The 27,215-nt window shown below is 48.3% G+C and overlaps 1 protein-coding gene across 2 annotated transcripts in view; it reads left to right on the top strand.

Annotated features, from left to right (window-relative positions):
- Positions 1–8,800: 8,800 nt before the first annotated feature.
- OLFM2 (olfactomedin 2) overlaps positions 8,801–27,215 on the top strand; it is a gene marked incomplete at both ends in the record, with an annotated part of 76,971 nt that continues 58,556 nt past the window's right edge. The window contains one exon of one of the 2 annotated variants that reach the window (XM_080930262.1): positions 8,801–8,869. In XM_080930262.1, coding sequence (XP_080786388.1) covers positions 8,801–8,869 — 69 coding nt within the window. Of the gene's footprint in view, positions 8,870–26,901; positions 26,947–27,215 lie in introns of those variants that run through there. The other variant, XM_080930263.1, reaches the window with a different exon arrangement.

The following is a 27,215-nucleotide window of genomic DNA, read 5'->3' as shown; positions in this document are numbered from 1 at the left end:
GCCACAGCTTGTGGTGAGGGGGCAGCCCTGCACAGCCCTTGATATCAGCTTGGTCCCACGTGGCAGCACAGACCAGGGACATCTGCATGGCCTTTAATGACCCACGTTAACACAACACAGTCCCGTTGCTGTATGACCGGGGACCCAAACATGCCGTAGGTAGGAGGGCAGGCTACTCCTCTCCACCCTCGATCTCCAGCTCAATGTCTCTTCTTAGTGCGCAGACCACTCAGCTTCTCTTTCTTTCCCATGTGTCCACCACATACTTGAACAGCTTAGTGGCTCCCACTGTGTTGGGTCTTTTGCCCACCAGAACTGTGTGGCAGCGGGCAGGCCTCTAGACCTCTGTTCTTAAAAAAAAAAATCAGTACAAATCTGCAGCCAGCTAGAGGTGAGGAAGCCTCACTGGTGCACCAATGAGCTGCCTCTTCCCAGCAGAGAGGCAGGAAGTACTATTGGAGCTCTGATCCCTTACATGAGAGCCGCTCTTGCACTCTGTTGGGTTTTTGTTGTTTTGTTTTCGAGACATGGTTTCTCTGTATACTCCTGGCTGCCCTGGAACTCTTGGCTGGACTTGAACTCACAGAGATCTACCTGCCTCTGCCTGGGGAGCACTGGAATTAAAGGTGCGCATTACATCTGCCGAGCTTTCCTTTTTTACGTGTATTTATTTTGGAGGCTGGAGAGATGGCTTGGTGGTTAAGAGCATGGGCTGCTCTTGTAGACTTTGACCCCCATCTATAGCTCCTGAACCAGCGGATCCCATGCCCTTGTCTGGGACACCAGGCAAACATGTGGTACACTGAGATCCAGGAAGCATCCAAACACATAATTTTTTAGAATTTGTTTTTATTTATGTGTGTGTGTAGGTAGCTTTCTGCCCTTGAAGCTGGAGTTATGGACAGTTGTGATCTGCCCAACATGAATGCTGGGAACTGAACTCAGGAACTGAACTGTACTCTCTGTGAGAGTAGCCTGTCCTCTTAACTGCTGCTGAGCCATCTTTCTAGGCCTCAATTTTAAAATATGCATATACATATATATTAAAAATATATGATCTATTATACAATAATATATAATTAATATAATATAAATTATATATCCTATAATAACATGATTGTATTAAAAATTATTATATACAGATTAAATATTATTTTAAATAAATGTTCATTATGTGAAAATTATTAAATCTTATTATGTTTATTATATTTTATATATTCTATTTTACTTTATATTCTATTTTAAAATATATTTTATACTTTATATACATTATATAAAACACATTACATATAACTGATATACATTATTAATTTATTTTGTTTAATTATTAATGCCATGGTTAATTTTAATAATCAATGTATAATTAGTAGATCATATTGATGTATTACATTTTAACATAGTTTATTATATTATGTATTTTATATTATTATATTGCATTTTATATATTATATTAATATAACAAATATTATGTTATGATATACTTGTGAATATAAATATTCATTATTAAAATAAATAAATAATTAAAAATTAAATTTAAAATCATATAAATATATAGTATATATTATATATAAAATACTTACATTATGTAAGATATATTATATATATTATATATATACATCTTTAAGTTGGGGTTTTTTTGTGTAGCCCAGGCTGTGTTAGAACTCACTCCGTACACCAGGACACCCTCAAACTCAGAGATCTACCTGCTTCTGCCTCTGAAGTGCTGGGATTAAAGGAGTGCCCCACTTCTGTCCAGCTCAGTATATTTTCTTATATTCTTTATTTATTGATTGAAGTTGTTTTATTATTGTGGGTATAGTTTCTTTTTGTATACATGGTTGTTTTGCCTGCCTGTATTGTATGTCTGCCTGTATTGTATGTCTGCCTGTATGTATGTCTGCCTGTATTGTATGTCTGCCTGTATGTATGTCTGCCTGTATTGTATGTCTGCCTGTATTGTATGTCTGCCTGTATGTATGTCTGTGAAACATGTGTGGTCCCTGCGGAGGCCAGAAGAGGGTGTCTTGTCTGTTAGAACTGAACTTACAAGTGGTTGTGAGCCGCCAAGTGGGTTTGGGGAATTGAACCTGGGTCCTCTGCAGGAGCAGCCAGTGCTCTCAACCTCTGAGCCGACTCTCCATCCCCTCAAGACATTTTCATATAAGCTGATGCACAGGTGTAAGAGAAAAGGCATTCAGGGGAAAAGCCATACCTGAAAGTTTGAATGTGGCTTCTCAAAGAAGAGTCATGAGTCACGGAGAGAAAGATCCACCCAAATGAGGGTACAGATGTCTCACAATGTCACAATCAACTGTCTTAGCATTAACCATACAGAGCCTTTTAGTGGCTCCAGTCAGAAGATCACTAAGACACCCCTCCTCCTCCTTCTCTCTCTCTCTCTCTCTCTCTCTCTCTCTCTCTTTCTCTCTCTCTCTCTCACACACACACACAAACACACACACACATGTATAATGAGATTGTGGGGTGAATCCTTGGGTGGAATTATATTGGATAAAGTAGAGCCCGGTGAGATTCCTAGAATTTAACAGGATTGGGACAATGACAGTGTGGGACCCTCAACTCTGCTTCAACAAGATTTCCCTCTCTTTCTAACTCTTCTCTCAGAATGCTAAGGCAATTGCAGCCTTGAGTTCCAGGCCAGCCTCAACCACATATCAAGGGTGTGTCTCAAGCAAAGTAAAACAAAACTTGACTCTAAGAACCTTGAGACAACCAAGGACAGTAAAGGCACAGTGCTGGCCAGGCTTGTGAGCACACTGGTGGTGGCATGGCACACCTTCCAACAGGACACTTGCCACGTGTGATAGGGACCCTGGCATCAGCACTGACTACCAATGTGGTCGCTGTCCTGGTGTTAACTATATCTGCTTGGGTCCCACCATCAATAACAACAGCCCTGGGTTGGGCATGGCTCAGCCGATAGGATGCTAGTCTAGCCTGCACAGGGCCCTCGGTGCCATGCCCAGCTTTAAACTAGGTGCAAGGGCACGTGCCTGCCATCCCACTACACAAGAGGCAGAGGCAAGAGGGTCAGGAGCTTGAGTTGGAGGCCAGCCCGGCTTACATCTTTTAAAAAATAAAATATTAATTAAAATAGATCGACCACAGAACACTATAGGGAATTCCACATGAGGAAACGTCAAGCCTCCAACTTCCCCAAGACACAGGAACATAGGGAAGAATTAATTATCAAAGTTCCAAGTGGCAGATGTTAAGCCACAGAGGGAACTTTCTAAAGGGTCTGAAACCACAGAGGTGACAACAGCCACATCTAGACATGCCTACAGGAGGGGAGGATGGAGCGGGAGAGAAGGAGGGAAGGAGATACCCTGGTTTTGCCTTTCTTCTTGCCCTCTATTTTCCTTTCATCTCCTAGTGTCTGGACCTGGCTACAAGCAAGGGAACCTGGGAGATGTAGTTTAGTGTGCAAAGGGTTCCTGGGAAATGTAGTTTACAGGGTTTGTTTGAGGAAGATGCTGGAGAGACAGGTAAATAGAGGAACTGAGGACTCTCTCACCAAAGGTGAACTGTGCCACAGAAGCCATAGGTTATTTGTGGTAGTGACCATTTTCCTGACACTGTTCAGGGAGGACAATTATTATGGTCTAGATAAAATGGCCCTTATAGGCTGGTAGGTTTGAGCACTTGATCCTTACTTGATAGTGTTTTTTAGAAAATCTGAGAACTACCTAGTAGAACTGTATGGTGGGGGCTGGGTCCTGAAACTGGGTTCTCTCCTTCCTCATCTGAACGATGTCAGGAGCTTCCGCTATACTCTGACTGCCATACATTCCCACCATAATGAAGTGTGATCTAACTGTCCCCTAGTGGGGCTGGAGAGATAGCTCAGTGGGTAAAGTGCTTGCTAAACAAGCTTAGAGACCTGAGTTTGGATTCCCCGGCACACACATAAAGAGCCAGGCACAGAGCCAGGGAGACCGCTCAGTGGTTAAGAACATCGACTATTCTTTTAGAAGATAGGGGTTCCACTCCCAGCAACCATGTCAAGTGGTTGTGAACTTCAGTTTCAACAGATCTGACTATCTTCTGGCCTGAATTTCATGAGAACACAGACATAAATAGACATACAGACACACAGAGACACACAGACACACAGACACACACACACACACACACACAGACACACACACACACACACACATAGACACACAGACATATACACTGAAAGAAAAAATATCAGCCAAGGACCTCTAAGACCAAGTTCTCAGCACAAAGGAGATTTATTTGCCCCAGGCACAGAGGACAGAGAATAAGAGACACAGACAGGAGATAGAGGGTGAGGGAGAAGGAAGGGAACTAGGGAGAGGGAGGAAGAAGTATTTGTCCTGGAGGGGAAGGAGTCAGTCATGACCTGTAGGAAGATGGTGGTAAAGGAGGAAACTCCGTGTTAGGATAACATGTTTAATTGTAATTGAGACCATTAATTAGGTGAGCCAAAAAGGGATTTTGATTGATGGACTTCAATACTTCGATAGCTGGACCTTGGTGGTCAGCTTCAGGAGGAGGAAGTGAACAAACAAGGGAACAGACCTTGTTGGCTACATCTAGGAATGGAATCTAATGACATTTTAGCAAGGAAGAGAGAATGGGGGAGATGGGCAAGGCCTCCCAGAGCCCCGTTTCCAGGCTGGGCTGGCCAGAGTCCACACACACACACACACACACACACACACACATACACACACACACACACACACACACACATACACACACACACACACACACACACACACACACACACACATGAGGCCAGCCTGCTCTATATAGAGAGTTCCAGGGGCCAACTAGAGCTACCTAGTGAGACCCAGTCTCATTAAACAAAAGTACGTCCAGTGATGTGCTGGTTTGTTTTTGTCTACTTGACACAAACTAAGCATTACCTGGGAAAGCAGGAATTACACTTAAGGAACTGCCTTCATCAGCCCGGCCTGTGGGCATTTCTCCAGGGCGTTTTTTTAAATTGTAGATTGACACGGAAGGCACCAGCTTACGTGAGCAGTGCAGTGCACAGCAGGTGGTCCTGGTAAGAGAACAGGGGCAGCGCTCCCCTGCGGTTCCTGCTGTGAGTTCCTGCCTGGGCTTCCTTCAGTGACTGTAACCATAACCCAGCTTGTTCTTCACACAAGCTGTTATGGCCCAGTGTTTAGCACAGCAGCAAATTAGAACACACACGTGCACACGCACATGCACACACAGACAGAGGAACAAACTCTAACAACCCCAGTGCTGGGGAAACAGACAGGAGGACCCTGCGGCACACTGGCCTGCCTACTCTAACTAAATCAACAACTCCAGGGTTAGAGAGTGAGAGCTTCTGTCTCAAAGGTAAGGCGGGCAGTGATCAGGGACAGTGGACACAGCCCTGTGAGAAACCGCTGCGTCCTAGCTAAGGGGCCTGCCTGCCAAGAGCCAGTATCCAAACCCCTCTCCTTCATGCGAAGCTCCTGAGAGTGGGTACTTGTTTGCCTAATTTTTTGACTGGACTCTGTCACAACCTTCTCCTTCTTGCTGATTATGAATTTGCCAGTCACATCAGACTGTGGGGTTGAACTCCAACCAATGAGATGAGACACAGTCACCACCTGATTAGAATAAAAACAAGGTGCTGTGCCCTAGTGTGCTTGCTCACTTGGGTTTGGTCATCACACTCCTTTTTACAAAAAGAAAGTGTATTGCTAGTTTACTTTTCAATTTTTTTGTATTTCTTTGTGCAACAGAAGATTTACCCCCAACATATGCATTCACGTGCACGTGAACAGGTGCATACACACACACACACACACACACACACACACACATTACTCCTACCGATGAGAAGATCCAGCAGGGGTCATGATTCAGGGATCTAGAATGAGCAACGTCATCCCCTCCCAGGTCCCATCCATCCCCATTTTTCAGTTCAGTCAGCTCCGTCCTCCCACCCTAAAGAGCCTCAAAGGACCACCTCTTTCGGGGGCATCAGCTTACAGGACTGATGGAGATGCCTCTGAGTAAGATCCTGGTAACAGGCTCTGAGGCCTAAGCAACCAGATATCTACCTATGTGTCACCAGAGCCTCTTCACAGACAACCCGAGTGAGGAGACAGGTGTCTTTGTGTGTGTGGTGATGGTGGCACAAAGGGACCAGAGGATGGTAAGTGCCTTTATCACTTGCCAGCTTTACCGCCTTGAGGCAGGGTGGCTCACTAAGCCCAAGTCTCGACATCGCCACTAGGCTGGCTGGCCAGCAAACTCCCAGCATTCATCTGTCTCTGCCCCAAGGTCTAGGGTTACAGTCACGCAAAGCCATGCTCAGTTTTCATGTATGTTCTTAGAATTTGAACTCAGGTCCTGTTTTCATGAGAAACGCTCCCACCCACTGAGCCATCTCCCCTGCCCAGGAAAAGGTGTCTCACCAAACAGGAACCCTGTTTGGCTAAGGTTACCTTGGTAAGGCATTGGCACCAGGACTGATGGCTCCTCCATCTTCCTCTTTGCCCGCCCAGAACTACCACCAGTGTGCTTACTGGTTCCGATTAGAATCTGCTAGATAAGGCCTTCTTCTGCATCTTTTTGTGGGTTTGTGTGTGGTTCATGTGTGATGTATGTGTTTGTATGTGCATGTGTGTTCATGTATGTGTGTGTGTGTGTGTGTGTGTGTGTGTGTGTGAGAGAGAGAGAGAGAGAGAGAGAGAGGTCCACCTCAAGTATATGTTCCTCTTCATTCTCCACCTTACAGTGTGTGATGCATGGTCAAGTAAGTGTGGGTTCACGTGCACAGGCACGCATGCAGACTGTAGAGCAGGACATTGGTGCTCTATCTTCCTGTCTAGTCACCGGAGACAAGGTCCCACGGACCCCAACACTCTGGTCTTCAGCTGGGCTGGCCGGCCAGTGAGCTCTCCTCATCTGCTTGTCTGTTCTCTAACACTTACTGAATCTCTGGAACCTCCACCTCCCTCAATCTTTTATAGCCAATTTCCCTGTAGTCTACATCCCTCTTCCTACCTTAACACACACCCCCACACAGAAAGAAGAGAAGGAAGGAAGGGAGGGAGGGAGGGAGGGAGGATGCCATGGACGGGCTTCAGGAAGGGAAGGTGAGTGGGGACACTCCTGCTAGCTTTGAGAAGCAAAAACTGCAGTCTTCCAGAAGAAGGCAGGACAGGGATGCTATTCATATGCAAATGAGGCATGAGGCTTTGCTAATATTTTGATTCTCTTGAGAATCCAGCCTGTCATTTGGCACCATTAAAACAGAGAGATGGGATGGGGGGCTTCCTCCGTGAGGACTGTGAGGACCACCGGGAATGGGTGACCTGGGAAAGAGAACATGGGATGCCCCTTTGTTGAAGATGGTCTCTCCCACCTGCTCATCTCACCAGTTTGCCTCCGCCTCTCTTCTGCACACCCCCTAATTCCATCTCTTATTTTTTTCTCACACATTTGTAAAAATTACTTTTTCCATGTATGTGCATATGTGTGGGTAGGTCAGGGGACAACTTACTCCAGGTCAGCAGGGTTAGCAGCAAGCACTGTTACCCACTGAGCCAGTCACCTCAATGGTCCCTCCTTATGTTTTCTGTTTGGTTTTGAGACAGGGTCTCAAGTAGTCCCAGTTGGCCTCAAATTTGCTGAGAATGTCCTCCAACTCATTTATTTTTATTTTTATAGGGTTTCTCTTTATATTGAAAATCTGTGGGTGGCAACTGCTTTGGGTCCTAAGACCACCGGAACACACATATATTTACAGTACAATTCACAACCGTAGAAAAATTAGTTATGAAGTAGCAACAGAATAATTTTATGATTGGGGGTCACCACAGCATGAGGAACTGTATTAAAGTACCACAGTGTCCGGACGGTTGAGAACCATTGCTTTGGAGCTTTGCCTGGCTTTGCCTGTGGAAGTTGCTGGTTTTGAACTCACAGAGAACCCTTAGTGCTGGGATTGAAAGTGTGTGCCACCATACCTAGGTGACATCGGACTCTAGATCCTGCTGCCTTACCTCCCAACTCCCAAGTGCTGGGATGACAGGTGTGTGTGTGTGTGTGTGTGTGTGTGTGTGTGTGTGTGTGTGTGTGCTGAAATAGGGGCTTATTCTGCAGTAAGAATGGATACTCAGCTACAGTCCTGGCCAGCCTCAAACGTCCAATCCCCTTTCCTCTGCCTCCCTAGTACTGGGTAACAGGTGTGCACCACCTCATGACTCCCGTGACTCCCGGGGCCCACCTCTGCCCCACCTTCCCTCCTGATATTCACCACTTCCCCAATTTCTAATTTTCCAGTCTGTGCCTCAGTTTCCTTGTTGGTTATTCGGTCTCTTTTCATACTTGCCTCCCCTTTGGTCCCCACCAACTCGCTACCACCACCACCCTCCCCATTTCTCTCCTGCTCCATCTTCATCGTGGGAAAATCCTAGGAGGGTGAAATTGACAAGCACGCGACAGTCCCCTTCCCCCATCTCATAACCTTTCACACCTAGGTTTATGGGGATGGAGTGCGGGGCTGCCTGGTCTGGTCCCTAGCCCCCCTCGCTCACTCGTTTTAGCTCCCTGGCAGGAGCCCCACTCTAAGGGGCTGTCGCCCAGAGCCGGGCTGGGGGCGGGGCTGGGGGCGGAGCCCGCGACAAAGGCTGGGCGCGGGGCGGGGGTGGGGTGGAATCCCGGCCGCGGGCGAGGCGGGGAGGAGGCGCTCCGGTCGCCCGGGCGGGCGGGCGGGGTCGCGCCTGGCGGCGGGTCCCCATTACCCAGGCGCCTGTCGGGCGGGGGGCGCGTCATGTGGCCGCTCACGGTCCCGCGGCTGTCGCTGCTGCTGTGGCTGCTCTGCCCAGGCCTCGCCGGACAGGTAGGGGCCCCGCGGGCAGGTGCGGGCGTTGGGGAGCCCTGGAGGGGACGCGGGCTCAGAGGGATCCCGCGAACAAGAGCTTTGGGGTCCGCCAGCCTCCCCTTCCAACAGCTGCAGGATGGCGAGGGGCATGTGGGGAAGGTCGCAGCAAAGGAGGGGTTGGAACATCCACCCTTGTTTAGGAAAACCCTGGGGACACCCAATGCAACCTTAATGTGGGGAGATTGTGGAAGACACTCGTTTTGGGGTTCCAGCCCCCCTGGATGATCCACAGCCTACATCCCATCATCTAGCTGTGAGATTGGGGAGGGAAACTTCAGGGGGCTTTGGGGTGTTGCCTGTCACTTGCCCATCATGGGGCTTCGGTGTTTAGCTTCTAAAGCTCCCCACATCCATTGCCCGCACCCCTATAGTGGGGAAGGGGGCGGGACTCACGTGTGAATGACTGACAGGAATGTGTGCTAGGTGCTTGTAGCTCCTGGGTGCTGGGAAAATGTGTGTCTTTGTGTTGTGGCTGGGTGTGACCCAGGGGAGTTTATGTGTCGTGCGTGTGTTCAAATGTGAGTGAATTGGGGTGTGACTGGGAGAGGGTGTGTGTACGTGTGGGAGAGTGTGTGAGTGACAGTGGGGGCAGGGGTGATGATAGATAGGAGTTGTGGGTCGGTCTGTGACTGGCTGTGTGACCTGGCATGAGAACCGTGAATCTCCATGGTGTGTTTGTGCGGCTCCTGCTATATGTCAATAACGGGGTGTGACAATTGTCCTCATGGCTGTGCCCAGATGCCTGGGCTGTTCAAAACTCGAGTGACAGTCAGGTGTGTGGCCATGTGAGGGCACTCTGTGCCTTTGGTTGAATCCATCACTCTAAAACGGGGTTTTCAGGGTGACAGGCTGTGTGTACAAATGTGTCAGCCAGGCCCTGTGTGTACTGGCTCTCTGCACACCCCATTCTTGGTCTGGCAGATGCAGGTGGCTCCTTGTGGTACCCTGTCTTTTGGGCAAGCTGGAAAAGCTTTGCACAATGTGGAGGGTACAAGCTATATCTTCTACTAATGAGGAACCTCATTCCTCCTCCATCTTGGGGATGGGAATACCCCCAAGATCTCATGTGGGGGGAGTTAGGAAGCTGCTGTCAATAAAACAGTAACATAACAGCAAACAGTGTAGAAAGGGTAATTCATGGTCAAGGTTGTGTTACAAACACAGCAGGAGCTAAGGTGCTTAATTCTCTGGGTGTCTACGGATGTGGCAGGGATACCCTCATTTCAGAGACAGGGACACTGAAACACAGAAAAGTTAGGCCACTTGCTTAAGCCCAGACAGCCCAGAAGTAGCACAGGCAAGACAGAACCCAGGCCGGTTTCTCCTGAACCTACACACTTAGCATTTATAAAACAATCCACTCCAGGGTCTCCATTGCCTGGGTAGACATGACTAGGCGGGGTTTCTAGGTAGAAACTCACTATAATAAGGGTCTGGACACCTTTCCTTTTGTGATTAAGACAAGAGGGCAATCATCTATAGCTACACCCCACTCTCGAGTGCTGGCAGAGATGACGGGACCGTGTAGGATTTCCACAAGGAGAGGTTGTGGGTCCCCTGCGCTCGGCCCAGCACAAACGCGCAGAGTGGGGAAGGTGCAGCCGGTTGCACACACTGAGCACTCAATAGGCAAGCCCAAAGGGAACTAGGCACACCGCGTGTGAAGGAGACAAAAAGAGAAAAACACACACCTGAAAAATGGCTGGAAAAAAAAAAATGAACCTGGAGGGAAAGCAACTTTCTGAGGGTAATTCACCCTTAGGTTTCCAGTCCCAAGACCGGTTTGCAGAGAAACCCCAGGAATAGAGGGAGGGGGCTTGGGGCGGGGCTGATTGGAGATGGAGCTCCTTGGAGAGCAAGGGAGGAACCATATGTCAGAGCGTGCAGAAGCAGAACCGGAGAAATCGGAGTCGCGATTCTTGGGGGGAAGCAGGGGAACAGTCACTGGCTGCACTGCTTCAGGTAGCCACTAGGGGGCACCACATGATGGGTAAAAAATAGCCAGTGGTTAACATTGCCTTCAGGAGGGGAAGGAGAGGAGGGCAAAAGAGGACAGGGAGGAGAACAGAGAAGGGCGGGGTTCTGAGAAGGCGACCCTGCCCCTCTTCTGTCTGGTCCCAGACGCCTCTCCCCAGTCCCAGCAGAGGCCTTTCTTCATCTCCTCAGCCATTCAAACACCAGGTCTGATGAAGCAGTGAGGCCCAGCCCTCCTGCAGCTGACCTTCAGGTGTAGCAGACAGATGAAAGTAAAAATATATACATCGGCTCCAAGAGCTGAATCATATACAATCCTGTGCAAACAGGGAAAAATCACAAGTCGAAGCAATTATGGTGGCTCACACCTGTGACCCAGGGTGTTCGTGGGGTGGGAACAGATCAGAAATTCAAGGTCGTTCTCCATCCCATTGTGAGTTCAAGGCCGTCCCCCTCCTCCCCCCAAGGAGAGTAAAGAGTGGAAATGAGGGCGGAGATCTGGAGCAAGGGCTCAAACGGCAAGAGGGCCTGGTGTTTGTTCTAGTTTGCTTGCCGTGATGTGATACTAAACCAGCAAAAAGCAGCCTAGAGGAGGAGAGGGCTGACTGGCTTACACTTCCGGTGGTCCGTTATTGATGGGGCTCAGGGCAAGCACTCAAGCAGGGACCATGGGGCCCTCTCTTTACTGGCTTACACTCAGATGGTGCTGCCCACACTGGGCTAGGCCCTCCTGGGTCAGTCAAGACCTCTCACAGGCGTGGCCGGTTCCTCCACTGAGGGTCCTTTTCTCAGGTTGACAATAAAGAATAACTAGAACACTGTTTTTGCAGTGGACTAGAGTCTGATTCCCAGCACCCACACAGCCAGACAACCACCAGTAAATTCAGCTCCGGGGGATCTAATCCACTCTCCCGTGTCCACACACAGGCACATAAACTAAAACATAAAGGTAAATCTTTTTTGTGATTGTTGTTGTTGTCTTAGACAGGGTTTCTCTGTTTTCTGGCCATCCTGGAACTCTGTAGATCAGGCTAGCCTTGAACTCACAGAGATTCGTTTGCTTCTGGGCTGACAGGCGTGCACCCCACACCTACTTAGCTTCATTTTAGTCTTATCTGGGTTTGAGGTCCATGCTTTTTGGGGTTCCCCACAGCATGGGAATGACTAGTTTGATCTAACCACACGCCCCAGGGCCTTTGGACTTCCTGCCTTGTTCTATCTACCTGGATACTGTTCCCTAGGAACATTTATCTCAATGCCTCCTCATTGGACACATGATTCATCAAAGTAAGTGTTAAGGAAACGAGAGTAGAGATGGGGATTCCTAGGGACTATCTGGGCTGCTGTGGTCCCAGAGGTGTCTCTAAGGAGTGGAATTAGAAGCAACATAAGGAAGAGGTGAGAGAGGAAGGCTGTCGGGTAGAGGAGCAGCCCAGCATGTGCAAAGGGCCTGAGGATCACAGAGCCCTGCGAGGCTGCCGTGGACCCAGGGGCAAGAGGAAAGATGGGCTGGGTGAGATCAAAGGAAGATAGACGTGTGGAGTTTGTGAGTGTGAGTGATCGGGATCTGTGTGAGTGTGAGCGGCCAGGGTTTTATGTAAATGTGAGTGGTCAGAGTGTGAGTGGTCAGGGATCTGTGTGTGTGTGTCATCATGTATGTGTGTTGTCATATATGTGTGTTGTCATATATGTGTGTTGTCATATATGTGTGTTGTCATGTATGTGTGTTGTCATATATGTGTGTTGTCATGTATGTGTCATCATGTATGTGTTGTCATGTATGTGTGTGTCATCATGTATGTATTGTCATGTATGTGTGTTGTCATGTATGTGTGTTGTCATGTATGTGTGTGTCATCATGTATGTGTTGTCATGTATGTGTGTTGTCATGTATGTGTTGTCATGCATGTGTGTCATCATGTATGTGCTGTCATGTATGTGTGTTGTCATGTATGTGTGTGTCATCATGTATGTGTTGTCATGTATGTGTGTTGTCATGTATGTGTGTGTCATGTATGTGTGTTGTCATATATGTGTGTTGTCATGTATGTGTTGTCATGCATGTGTGTCATCATGTATGTGTTGTCATGCATGTGTGTTGTCATGTATGTGTGTGTCATCATGTATGTGTTGTCATGTATGTGTGTTGTCATATATGTGTGTTGTCATATATGTGTGTTGTCGTCATGTATGTGTTGTCATGTATGTGTGTTGTCATATGTCTGTATCGTCATGTTCAGCATGTATGTGTGCGTGTCATCATGTATGTGTGTGTACATGCAGAGGTCGGAAGTCAACTTGGGTGTCATCTTCAATTGTTCTTTTCCTTGTTTTAAAATGTTTTTGAAATTTTAATTGTTTACTATGTCTTAGTTATGTTATGGTGAGAGGCAAGCAGCCAGTGCTCTTAACCATTGAGCCATCTCTCCAGACCCCAATTTAAGATTTATTTTTTGGTTGCTATTGGTGTTTGTTTGTTGTTTTTCAAGACCCAGTTTCTTGATACAGCCCTGGCTGTCCTGGAATTTGCTCTGTGGAGCAGGCTGGCCTCAAACACAGAGATCCCCCTGCCTCTGCCTCCGAGTGCTGGGACTAAAGGTGCGTGCCACCACACCCAGCTTTTTCTTTTCTGTAGAGTCAGCTCATGTGTGCTTCCCCCTTGGCTCTGAGACCCAGAGCTCACTCTGACTGGCTGCCCCGCCTCCGCCCTTACAGCCTGCGTGTGTGTAGCTGTGCTTGGCGTTAACGTGGGAGCTGGGGATCTGGAATCCGGTTCCCATGCTTCTGCCACAAATTCTCCACCCACTGAGCCAGTTCTCTGGCCTCAGTGCAAGATTCTCGAGTAGCCTAGAGCTCCAGGGACCGTCCTAAACCTGCCATCTCCCCTTGAACAGTTGTCTTCTTCCCAACACCTGAAAGTCTTCCCTGAAGTCTAACTTTGTTTACCTTAAAATATAGCTTAGTTTTTATTGAGACAAAGTTACACATAGACCAGGCTGGACTCACCATGTAGCCAAGGATGGCCTTGCACACCTAATCCTCTTCCTTCACCTCTCAAGTGCTGGGCGACAGGTGTGCACCTCACACCCTCTTAGCTTTATCTTAGTCTTGTCTGGGCTCAGCGCCAATGCTTTAGGGGTCCCCACAGGATAGGAATGACTAGTTCAGTTTAGGCACATGCCCCAGGGCCTTTGCACTTTCCACTCCCTTCCATTTACCTGAATACCGTTTCCCTCGGAACATTGATTTCTATGCCCTTTGATTGTCTTTCTGCTTAAATTGCTTTCTCTCAGAAGGCTGCTGTGACCGGCCACTTAAAATCATTTGTTTGAGACAGTTATGAAGTGATACAAGAGCTTCTTGAACACACATGCACGCTACAGCATCACACACAGTGTCGGTCACACACAGCATTATACATATGCACTGTAGCGTCACACATAGCGTCACACACACGCACGCTGCAGAGTCACACACAGCAGCCAGTCTGAGGACAGAGGGGTTCTGAGTAACTAGAAGGGAGGAGCAGATAGAGAGTAGAAACACTGAACAAAGCGAAGGCTCCTCCCAGGCAGGACAGCGAGCAAAGAAAGGTGTTCTCTCACACCAATAAGAATGCACAATTGGAAACTCAAGAATTGAGCTGATGGAGGACTGGGGTTGTGTAACCAGCTGTGTAACCAGCTGTGTAACCAGTTGTGTAGCCAGCTGTTTAACCAGCTGTGTAGCCAGCTGTGTAACCAGTTGTGTAGCCAGCTGTTTAACCAGCTGTGTAGCCAGCTGTGTAACCAGTTGTGTAGCCAGCTGTTTAACCAGCTGTGTAGCCAGCTGTTTAACCAGCTGTGTAACCAGCTGTGTAGCCAGCTGTGTAACCAGCTGTGTAGCCAGCTGTGTAGCCAGCTGTGTAGCCAGCTGTGTAACCAGTTGGCAACATGCTTGCGCAACTTATATAAAGCTCTGAGTTCCACTCCTCAGCACCACACAGAACCCCGACTATGGTGTCAAATGCCTAGAACTCTAGCACTTGAGAGATAAATTGAACGTGAAAGGATCAGGAGTTCAAGGTCAGCCTCTACTACAGAAGTTCCCAGTCTGTGTGTTGAGACCCCGGGGGGGGGGGGTCACATATCACATACCTGTATTATCTGATATTACATTACAATTTACAACAGTGGCAAAGTACAGTTATGAAGAGGCAACAAAATAATTTTATAGTTTGGGTGGCCACAGATGAGGAACTGCATTAAAAGGTCTGAGCATTAGGAAGGTTAAGAACCACTCCTCTAATTACATGGCATAGTGTTCCAGACTAGCTTTGGCTACATGACACACACACACACACACACACACACACACACTCACACACTCACACACACACACACACTCACACACACACTCACACACACACACACACTCACACACACACACACACACACTCACACACACTCACACACTCACACACACACTCACACACACACACACACACTCACACACTCACACACACACAGAGCTCTAAAAACAAAACAAATCAGGCTGATGTGTAGCTCACCGTCCAGAGCCCTGGATTCCATCCCCAGTGCTACACAATCTAGGTGTGGTGGTGTGTACCTAGAATCCCAGCTCTCAGAAGACACTGGCGGACGATTGCCTCTAATTTGGGGCCAGCCTAGGTTACAAAATAAGATCCTATCACAACAAAACAGAATGTATGATTCGAATAGTTCTGGGCTTTTCTGTAGAATATCTTCTGTGTTAACTGAAACTTCAGAGAGCAAACCACTGGAGAAGTGGGAACCCCTGTGCCTAGGAGGTGCCTGAGATCATAAGTGTCAAACCAAGGCTGAAATTCCATGGAAGCGTGCTGCAACTTAGAGCTGAGCTAAACTTCCTCATCTTTGCCAAGGTGTGAATGTCCCTGCTTGACTGGGGGCAGGGAAATGAGGAAAAACTCCTTGAGGAGCCTCCTGGGGCTGCGTCCAAAACTGAGGAGCTGGGGCGACACCTGGTGGTGGAATGAGGTTTGTGCAGGACATGAGTGTGTTTTATACAAGGATGTGTGAGGGGTGTGTGTGTGTGTGTGTGTGTGTGTGTGTGTGTACCTGCACCCACACCCACGGGCACCACTTCAGACATACATTTAACAGGCGCACCTTAGTTGGGGGGCTCCTCAGAAGCACTCCACTTGGTTTTGTTGTTGTTGCTGTTTGGGTTGGGTTTCCCAAGACAGCATTTCTCTGTGTAGCCCTAGCTGTCTAGAAACTTACTCTGTAGAGCAGGCTGGCCTCGAACTCAGAGATCTGCCTTCCTCTGCCTCCGTAGTGCTGGGATTAAAGGCATGCACCTCCACCATCTGGCTTTATTTTTGTTTTTAAATTTTAATCATATTTATCTATTTGGGAAGGGGAGAGTTCTTGGCCTGGGGCCCACATGGAAGTCAGAGGAGAGCTTCTGGCAGGCAGTTTTCTCTTTCACTGTTTGGGTGCCAGGGATGGAACCACTTCAGTTTCTGCGCCTTCTCACCAGCCTGGCTTTGTGTTTTTAAGAGGGGATCTCTCAGTGGCCTGGAGCTTACCCAGTTCGGGACTGGGTTCGATCACCCTAGTAGGACAGACTGTGCTCCCATGTTCAGAGAGCCAAGAATCCATGCTAAGCCCCAGGGTGGCAGGCCCTGATACACTGAGTACATCTGTGCCTCAGGCCAATCTAAGAGGAAGCGGGGGACATCCGAGTTGTGCTAAGAGACTGGATGGATAAGGTGTGTTTGGGAAGCCATTCAACTTAACGCCAATAAACCCTGGTGTCTCCTGTTCCTCCTCCACTCCCACCCCCGTGTGTGCATGTGTGTACGTGTTAGCATGTGAAGGCATGTGTGCAGACATTGGCATTTGTGGTCTTCCAGGTTGCTTTCTATTTTATCTTGTGGTGTGATCTGCCCATGAACTTGGAGCATGCTGATTTGCTTAGTCTAGCAAGACAGCTTTCTCTAAAGATCCTTTTTCCACCATGGGGGAGCTGAGATTCCACAAAGCCCATGCCCGCCTGACACTTAAACGGGCTTTGGGATCAGAAGTCAGGCTTCATGCATCATGTGGCCAGCACTTAACCTGCTGAACCATTTCATTTATTTATCTTAGTGTGAGCATGCGTCTGATTCTGGGGGCTGGAGGACAGCTTGCAGGAGTTAGTTTTCTCCTTTTACCGAATGGGTCCCAGGACTAGAACTCAGGCCACCAGTCTTAGCAGCAACAACCTTTACCTGCTAAGCCATCTTGTCAGCCCCTTTACATGCAGTTCTAATGATCTGTACTACTGGGTGCTAAGTCCTACTTTGAAGACAGAACTATAAAATGTCACTGCACAAACATAAAGAAAGCCGAAAGTAAAATCAGCTGAGGCCATGGAGAGAGTACATAGCTCCTCATCCCTGAAACCGAAGGATCGAAATTCTCCTCAAGAAAAACACAGAAGGCTGGAGAGATGGTTCCATGGTTAAGAGCACTGACTGCCCTTCCAGAGGACCTGGGTTCAAATCCCCAACACCCATGTAGCAGCTCACAACCCTCTGTAACGTCAAAGCATCTGACATCCTTGTATAGATATGCATGAAGGCAAAACACCAATTCACATGAAATAAAAATAAATAAATCATTTTTTAACATAAAAAGAAAAGGGGGGTGGAGGAGAGATGTCTTAACAGCTAAGAGCTCTGGCTGCTCTTCCAGAGGTCCTGAGTTCAATTCCCAGCAACCACATGGTAGCTCACAACCATCTATAGTGTGATCTGGTGCCCTCTTCTGGCATGCAGGTATACACGCTGATAGAGCACTCGTGCAGAAAAATAAATACATAAGTCTTTAAAAAAAAAAAAAAAAAAAAAAAAGGAAAGAAAAAAAAACACAGTAAACACACCAAGAGATGGATATCCCTCACCATTGTTATCCCCCCCCCCCCCCGTAGTTCCATCAGGGCACACTGGTAACACAAAGAGATGAGGCATGGCTTGCTTCAGAGTGCCTGAGAGTCTACAGGTCCAAGAGACAGATGCAAGCTGGCCATGGTGGTATGTGCCCGCCATCTTAGCTCTCTGAAGGCTGAGGCATAAAACTCGAAAGTTGAAGGCTGGCTTGGGCAACTTAATAAGCCTTTGTTTTAAAATAAAAGAAAAGGACGCTGAGGGCGTGTCTCAGCTGTAGAGCCCCTGCGGTTCACAAGCCGACAGGAACCGGAAGCAAATGGCTTCTGGGAATGGGGACTCAGGTTAGAGGCGAATGCAGGGGGAAGGTTGTGGTCTGGCTAGGAAGACCTTGAATTTTAAGTTACCATTTCAGAATTTATTGAGTTGTCAGTAATCAGCCACAGGCCAGAAGAGATGAACTCAGTGGCTAAGAGCACCTGCTGCTTTTCCATAGAACTCAGGTTTGGCTACCAGCACTCACGTGGCATAAAGGCCATCGGTCACTACGGTTCTGGAGAAACAGATGACGTTTTCTGACCACCAAAGGCACCAGGCCAAGCACACATACAACAAAATAAATAAACCACAGACAGATAAACAATCGTGATGAAGGATCATTATGAGTTCGAGGCTATAACAAGATCCTGTCTCTCAAAATCTAAACAAGTACAGCTCAGCATTGGTTGTGGTGGTGGCTCTTTGTGGAGTGCTGGCCTGGCACACACAGAGCCCTGTGTCCCAACCATGACGGAGCACTCCTGTGATGCCAGCACTGGGGAGAAGGATGAGGCGTTCAAAGTCACGTTTGGCTATATTTTGAGACTCTCCTGGGCTACGCGAGGCAATGTCTTAAAAGAGCAAACCCCCTCCACCCCCCCCAAAAGGACAGAAGTGTCACATTTTAATTCTAAGTACATCAAAAATTCATCTTTCTAGCCCGAAATTTAAAAACCTGGTTTAACCTCAGCTGGGAACTCACGCATGTCTCGCTCAGTATTGAGACTGCAGAGACCCTGCAAGTCAGCTTCGGAGATAAGTAAATCCTATAAAATAGATGCATTTGCTCATGGAGTCTGGGAATCGCAGCTCAACAACTGAGGTTTTGTTTCTCTTTCAGGGAACCCAAGTTTGGTTTCCGGAACCCATACGGAGCAGCTCACCGCTGCTTACATCTACAGCGCCAGGGCACACCTTTCTGGCCTTTGTGAGCGTTACACTCACATGTGTACATATGTATATGCAGATATACACACTTTCATAAATAAAAATAAAGAGTCAGGCCTGGTGGCTCACACCTTTAATCCCAGAACTCCAGAAGCAGACAGGCAGATCTCTGTGAGTTCAAGGCCAGCCTAATCTACAAAGCAAATTCCAGGACTGCCTGGGCAATTACACAGAGAAAACCTGTCTCAAAACAAACAATAAACAAACAAACAAAAGAATGTGTGAATTATGACGATCTACTATGTATGACAAGAAGTGAGGTTGCTGGGTTATGTGAAAAATCCTGCTGAAGTTTTCTAGTGTTGGAGACGTTTCTGGCAAGGCTGGGTGTAATGACTCAAGATCCGGGTATTCAGGGGACAGAGGCAGGTGAACCTCTGTGAGATAAAGGCCAGCCTGGTCTACATAGCAAGTGCCAGAACAGCCAGGGCTACATAGAGCCAGGGTTCAAAAAACCAAAAACCGAGTGTGTGTGTGGGGGGGGCTTCTTGCTGCAAGATGGTGTCTGGCCCTGAAGCTCGTGCTGTGGCACATGTCAAATAAATAAATAAGTAAATAAATAAATGCGTCACTTTCCGGCAGATGTGCAAATTAATCCTTCTATCAGGTGACTCCAGCCATCTCACACCCTCTGGATTCCCGGTGTGGACTTGTTTTGTTCTCCTCAGATATTCTGATAGCCACAAACTAGGTTCTCCTTGAGGACTCATACATAATGTTAAGTACCTGTTATTGGCATGTAGACAACCCACACATACTAAATGTCTGGTCTTGTGGTTGTGTGTGTGTGTGTGTGTAAAGGCTGTTTAAAGGCCTGTGGGTACACCTGTACATGGGGGTGCATGTGTGTGAGGGTGCACTTGTATCTGTGTGCTTGTGCACACAGAGGCCAGAGGCTGGATGCCCTCCATGATTGCTCCCCCCATACGCCGAGGCAAGATGTCTCATTTGAACCTAGTGTTCATTTATTTGAGCTAGCTTGCTCCAGAGAGTCCCTCATGCCTTCCTCCTGAGCAGGGGAGCAGGCTTGCCAACCATTCCACTGCATTATGTGTGTTCAAGCTCTATCCTCATACTTGTACAGTAGGCACTTTACTCCTTGAGCATTTTCCAAGTCACTCCTCTCCACACCAGCGGGGGGGGGGGGGGGGAGTAGGGGGAGATAGAGGCTCACACAATTCAACATGAACTTGAACTTTCTGATCCTTCTGCTTCTGTCTCCGGAAGGCTGGAACTCCCACACCAAGCTTAAGTGGTAGCCTGTGCATGCATGTGCATGTAAGTGTGTGTGTGTGTGTGTGTGTGTGTGTGTGTGTGTAACCCAGAGCTTCACTACCCACTGAGACTGAAAAATTCTCAGCCCTCTCTTCACTTTTTATTTTGAGGCAGGTTTTCATTTTTGGTCTTCCTGCCTCAGCCTCCCAAGCAGCTGAAGTTACAGATCTCTGCCGGGCCCAGTGACGGGAAAAATGTGCCTTTTCCAGTGTCTGCCTTGTATCGTTGGACAAAAGTAGTTAGGGGTGAAAGCGTTTGTGTTTCCTCACAACTTCAGGGTATGGCTCAGGACAGTGGCAGCAGAAAGTCAAGGTGACCGGAGCTTGTAGGCACTGGTTGCACTGAATCCATAGTCAGGGACGGAGAGAGGAATGCAATCAGGTGTGCAGCTGGCCTCTGTCACTTTTGAACAGCTCAGGGAATGGTGCTGCCCACAGTGGGCTGGGTCTTCCCATCCTACTTACTGTAAACAAGACAGCCTCCTACAGATACCAACAGGCCAGCCTAATCTAAACAGTTTCTCACTGAGATTTGTTTTCTATGTGAACTGGACTGTACCAAGTTCACAATCAAAACTGACATCACACTCACAAAATGAGGATAACCTTTCTGTATTTTCTTCGAAACCTTTACTGTCCAGAATATTCTCTCTCTCTCTCTCTCTCTCTCTCTCTCTCTCTCTCTCTCTCTCTGTCTCTCTGTCTGTCTGTCTCTCTCTCTCTCTCTCTCTCTCTCTCTCTCTCTCTCTCTCTGTGTGTGTGTGTAGGTGTGTGCTAATGTAGAGGTTGAAAGTCAACCTTGAGTGTTGTTCCTCAGGAGCCAACCACTTTATGTTTTGGAGACAGTCTCTCACTGACCTGGAGTTTACCAAGTAGGCCATCCTGGCTGTCTCGTGAGCTGCGGGAATGATGTCCTGCCTCCCCAGCCCTGAGATACAGGCATGTACAACATGCCTAGCCTTTTCTTCTTCTTTTAAACACTATTTTTTATTTATTCCCTGACAACTTCATGCATGTATACAACATCCCTGCCCCACCTTCTGGGAGATGCCCCAACACATTTCCTTTCCACCTTTTTTCTTTCCTGTTTTGTTGTTGTTTCCTCCACAGAAACCAATCAGTGCTTCCTGTTGACCTTGTTTGGGTCTTGTGTCGATAACTGCACCCACCTATAGTAAGTTCCTGAATGCAATGGCCTCCGTCACGTCCAGAGGCCAGTGGGTCACAGTATTCCTTCCCCTCCTGTCTTTACACCTCCTTTTCCGTGATGAGCCCTGAGCCTTGTTTTTTTTTTGGGGGGGGGTTGGTGCTGGGTCGGGAGGTTTGAGACAGATGCTGAGCACTCGATCACTATGTTCAGCATTTTGCACAGATACAAGTCTAACTGCTGCACACTGTAGAGGATGCTTCTGTGGATAAGGTCGAGAGCCGCAATGATCTGTGGGTAGAAAGGCAAATACTTAGAAGACAGTTTGACAACTTATCCATTCTGCAGAACTACAGTGGTAGGTTGCCCCCTAGTGGCTATGACCTCCCATGCCACTGTGTGCACTGTGTCCTAGGGGATGCAGAGATCTGTGGGACCTCTGCAGCCAGCCCAGCCAAATCAGTGAGCTCTGTAGTCAACAAGGAACCCTCTGTCAAAGCAAACTGAAGTCAAGTACCAGTGGTGTACACACACCTTTAATCCCAGCATTCTGGAGGCAGAGGCGGGAGGATCTCTGAGTTTGATGCCAGCCTGCTGTATACAAAGAAGTTCCAGGACAGCCAGGGCTACACAGAGAAACCCTGTCTAGAAACCCAACAAAAGAAAACCAAACAAAGCGTAGGTTGGATCCCCATAGAGGAAGACACCTGGCCTATTTCTGTGAGCAAGTGTACATGTGCGTCCATACTCAAACATGAACGTGCACACACATGCTGGAAACAGGGCTGTGGAGGGTGATGAGGGAGGGTTGAGAAGCCATAAGCTATAGTTTCTGTGGGTGCATTAGAGTCAAGCCTAGGCTGTGGGATGAAGCCAGAATTCTTTGCTGTGTGTATATTAGTGAGGGTTCTTTAGAAGAACAGAACTGATAGGATATGTGTGTGTGTGTGTGTGTGTGTGTGTGTATACATACATACATATATTTATATATACACATACGCATGCTCATACTAATGGAAAGTCCAAGAATCTCGTATTTGTAAAGTCCATGAGGTTGGATGTCTCCGCTGGTTTTCAGAGTATTCGCTGGAATCCCTAAGAAGTGGCTCTAAGGCCAGCTAAGGAACAGACTTGCTAGCAAGAGCGAGGGCAAAAGCACAAAGAGCAAAACCTTCCTTCTTCTCTGTCCTTTACATAGGCTACCACCAGAGTGTGTGGCCCAGATTGGTGTACCTTCCCACCTCAAAGGATCTGGATTAAAACTGAATTGAGAAAAAAATTCTTCACAAGTGTACCCAGTCTCTCGAATTCTAGTTAGTTCCAGATGTGGTCAAGTTGACAACCAAGAGCAGCCCTCGCCACGTGTAAAGATAAGAAAGCTTGTGAGGTTTATGACAGCCATGAGGCTTCATCCTAGCACTTGGACGTAGAGGCAGAAGGATGGTTGCGAGTTCAAAACCGGTGAGAGCTGTGTAGCCAGTCCCAGGAGGGATGAGACTTTATGGTGAATCCTGTGGAGAACGGGCTGGGTGTGGCTCAGTGGGTAGAATGCTTGCGCGACGCCCTGGTTTCACCCCCAGAACAGAGTAGATCAGGGGTAGTGGTGCAGGCCTATTATCCCCAACTTAGGGGTCAGAGGCAGGAAAATCGGAAGTTCAGGGTCAACCTTCCTTGGCTGTATGGTGACTTCAAGGCCAGCCTAGGTTATGAGACTCTGTCTCAAAAAGTAAAATACAAGTAAAGCTGTTTCTTACAGACGTGGAATACATGTAGTAGCCTGCCTCAGTGTGGACCCAGGGCCCCAGCCAGTTGGGGGCTGGGACGACGCCCCTCACTTTGTTCCCCCTTTCCGCTGCCCACATCAATTCCAGGAATTTACCTTCCCTGTTTCTGTTGACTTGCCTTTCCCTGGACATTTTATATAAATGGCATCATAAACTCCGTGGCCATTTCTCTCCAGCTTCTTTTCCTTAGAACAATGCTGTGTGGTCAAGGCGGGCTGGGGTGGGCATTGATAGTCCCTCCTGCAGGGCTGAAAGGTCAGGTAGATCAGGGTCTGTTTGCATTTGCCAGGACAGCTGGCTTATTCAGTATTGGAAAGCCTACTGCTATGAATGTCACCTGTGTGCCTTTCTGCAAACTTACCTCTGATTGCTCTGGGGCAGACGGATCCTTGGGTTTTCTGACAAGTTCCTACTTACCTTCTCAGAAGTTACAAAGCTCAGGTCTTCATGCATGCAGGGAAGCACTTTACTAATAGAGACAGACAGCCCAGCCCTGACACTTGTGTGTGGGCACATGTCCACATGTGTGCATGGGTACACATGTATGTGAAGACCCCAGGTTGTGTGTGTGTGTGCTCCCACTCACATGTCCACATGTTAGCATGGGTGCACATGTATGGAGGCCCCAGGAAGAAGCTTGGGCTTCTCCCTCAACGGCTTCCCTATTTCATTATTATTCGTCAGACAGTCTTTCTTTAAACCTAAAACTCCTGATCCAGCTTGGCAGCCTGGAGACTGAGCACAGCCAGTCTTCCTGCCTCTTTTTCGCATCCCCAGGACAAAGATTACAGACATGGGCCAACACGTGAGGTTTTTACATGAGTTCTGGGAATTTGAACACAGGACCTCATGTTGTAAACACGGTATGAACTGGTCTTCTCCCCAGCCTCTCAGATAATCTTTTGTTTTAGAGATTTATTTACTTCATGCATATAAGAGGCACACTGTAGCTGTCTTCAGACATAAAATGTATGTGGACATAAGATGTATGTGGATCCCATTACAGATGGCTGTGAGTTACCATATGGTTTCTGGGATTTGGACTCAGGACCTCTGGAAGAGCAGTCAGTGCTCTTAACCACTGAGCCATCTCTCCAGCCCCTGAATACTCTTTTTTAAAGTATTTATTTTTATGTGTGTGTCTGATTGTACATACACCACATAAGTACAGGAACCCTAGGAATCTAGAAAAGGGTGTTGGCTCCCCTGGCGCTGGAGGTACGGGTGGCTGACAGCTGATGTGCTGGGACTGAACCTAGGTCATCTGGAAAAGCAGCCGGTGCTCTGCAGAGCACCTCTCCAGCCCCTCTGACACTTTCAGTGGGACAGTTGTAGTTGGTAACATGAGTTGTTTGTCCCATGAAATGCACAGGTGGGGTGTCTGGGAAACAGGGAGAAGAGGCGTGGACGCTGGGTGGAGATTTGGACCCCAAATAAGCCTTGGTTAGAGACACACTTAATCAACCAGTGAAGAGCAATTAATTTATTACTGGTGACAGATGCCTCTTCCAGCTTCAGGAGATAGGAGCAGGAGAATTAGGAGTTCAAGGTCACCCTTACTACACAGGCCAGCCTGGGCTACAGTAGACCCTGTCTATCTGGGAAGTTTGTGTTTGCTGACCCTGGGGCTTTCTGGCTTCCAGTTGAGCCAAATAAACTTGAGCTGTAGGTTCAGGTAGAGACTGTGCCTCGAGGAATATGTGGAGAGTCAGAAAGGATACCTGATGCTCTTTCCTGGCGTTCACACGTGTTCTAGGACCCACACTGTAGAAGAGAGAAGAACTCCCACAAGTTGTGCTCTGACTTCTGTGCCCCACCACAAACATAAGTAAGTAAATGTAGTTAGAAAAATTGAAGGAGGAGGAGAGAGGAGGATGAGGAAGAAGAAAAAGCCCCAGTCCCAGTCCAAGCAGAAAGAAAAGGAAGTGATAACCCCCCTGTCTCTGTTCCTTCCCAAGGCTTAAGCTTAACAAGAAGCCAGTGGACAAAGAGGTCTAGAAATACAGTTTTCTGGAGGAGAGGGCATGTTGCTCACCCCCACCAGGACAGAGACTTAAGTAAGAGATGCAAGCGGGCCGCCTGGGTTTCTGCAGCAAAATGTTTGTCAGCTACCAGGGACAGCAAACACAAAGGTCCTGAGACAGGAAGAGAGATGAGACAAAATAAATGTGCAGAAACAGGGAGAAGGGCAGATGGAAAGATCTAGATATTTAGGGTGGAGAAGGTAGAGAGACAGGGATAGAACTAGGAAATGAATTACGTGCGTGTGTGTGTGTGTGTGTGTGTGTGTGTGTGTGTGCTCATGTGCTTGAGCTATGGCAAGTGTCATGTGAAGATCAGGTGATAATTGGAGGGAGTCAGTTCTCTCCTTCCAACACATGTACCCTGTTGATCAAACTCAGGATTTGGGGCTTTTATCTTTATCCACTGGGCAATCTGGCTATTGCCCTCTTCAGTGAGAAGAATTTAGGAGGGAGGAGGGGGGAGGGGAGTGCCTTGTGCTCACAGTCCTTACAGAAGCTGGCTGGTAGGCCTGTTTCTTAGCACTCAAGGTGAGGAGCTGAGAAAGTCTGTCATTGTGGAGGCCCACCCCAGCTCAGTGATCTTAGAGTCTGATGTCAGACGGATCTGGTTTTAAACCACAGTAGGGTCCTCCTTTCTTGACTAAACAGCACGTTCCAGACCGAGTGGTCTCTGCCTGCCCCAGGCGCTCTGCGCTGCTGTTCCCCCACCGTCTGAAAATCTCCTGGTGCTGGAATGGCCCCTTCCTTCACCATCTGATGTGGCTTCACAGTTACCTTCCCTGTCACCGTGTTTAAAAGATTTCCTGGACACATGCCATTCAAGTATGAGTTCAGATCCCCAACATCTAAATCAGAAGTCAGATGTGGCATGCCTGCACGCGGTCCGTGGGGAGGCTGAGACGGGCTCTCTGGGGAGTCTGGCCAGCTTAGCCAAATCAGGGGGCTCCAAGTTCAGTGAGAGACCTTGTCAAAAATTAAGGTGGAGGCCGGTGCGGTAGCCCCATGCCTTTAGTCTGAGCCAGAGCTACACAGTGAAACTGTGTCTCAAAACTAACTTACTGAAAAGACTAAATAAAGCTAATTAATAGGCAGAGAGGCACTGAGGAAGACACTCCATTGTATACCTCTGGCCTCTGCACACAGGTCTCACACAATCTACTATTCTTTCCTCCACCCACTCCCTTTGTTTCCTATGTCAATCAAATTTCTTTTTACCTTATTTAATGTGCTAACGAGGCAAGAGGGGTGGCTGCGTGGTCGCAGCCTTCAAGTGGAGGTCAGAGGACACTTTAGGGGAGTCGTTATCGCCTTTCTTTTCACGAATCTTTAGAGATCCAACTCAGGTTGCCAGGCTTTGTGGTAATTTCTTTTACACACTGAACCATCGCTCGCCCCACCCCCAACCCCCGCGCCGTTTTTGATGATGGTTGGGGTGGACCCCAGGGCTTCAGAGGTGTTAGGCAAGCCTCTCCCACTGAGCCATATTCCCAGTCCTCCCTTAAGTCCCTGTCTGTCTTCATAGTGCATTGTTCTTGAGCTTTGGTCTGCAGTTGAGCGGGCAGGCTACTGCCATACCTGACCCATCAGGTCCCCAAAACCACTTTACAGATGAGGAAACTGAGACAGACCGGAATAGCTATTGCTGGAGGTCACGTAAGTGCAGAACGTGCCTCGCAGTGGAGTGGAGACTGTTCAGGACCCCCCAGCACCCCAAGGTTGGGCGCTTCCGGCTCCGCAAGCGGCCGGCGCGGTAAAGGCCTGAGTCATCGCCGCCTCCAGACGGCGGCGGCCGCCGGCCGAGGGCGACGGCGGCGGCGGCGGCGGGAGGTGATGCGGGGACGCCAGGAGGGGGCGTGAGTGCAAAACTGTGCAAAACCGAAGGAGAGGCGACCGCACGGGCGCTCCTCGCCTGCCCCGCCGCC

This window comes from Micromys minutus (assembly GCF_963924665.1).
Source record: "Micromys minutus genome assembly, chromosome: 16".
NCBI lineage: Eukaryota > Metazoa > Chordata > Mammalia > Rodentia > Muridae > Micromys > Micromys minutus.
The sequence above is the reverse complement of the archived record's forward strand: the minus strand, read 5'-3'. Positions and strand labels throughout refer to the sequence as shown.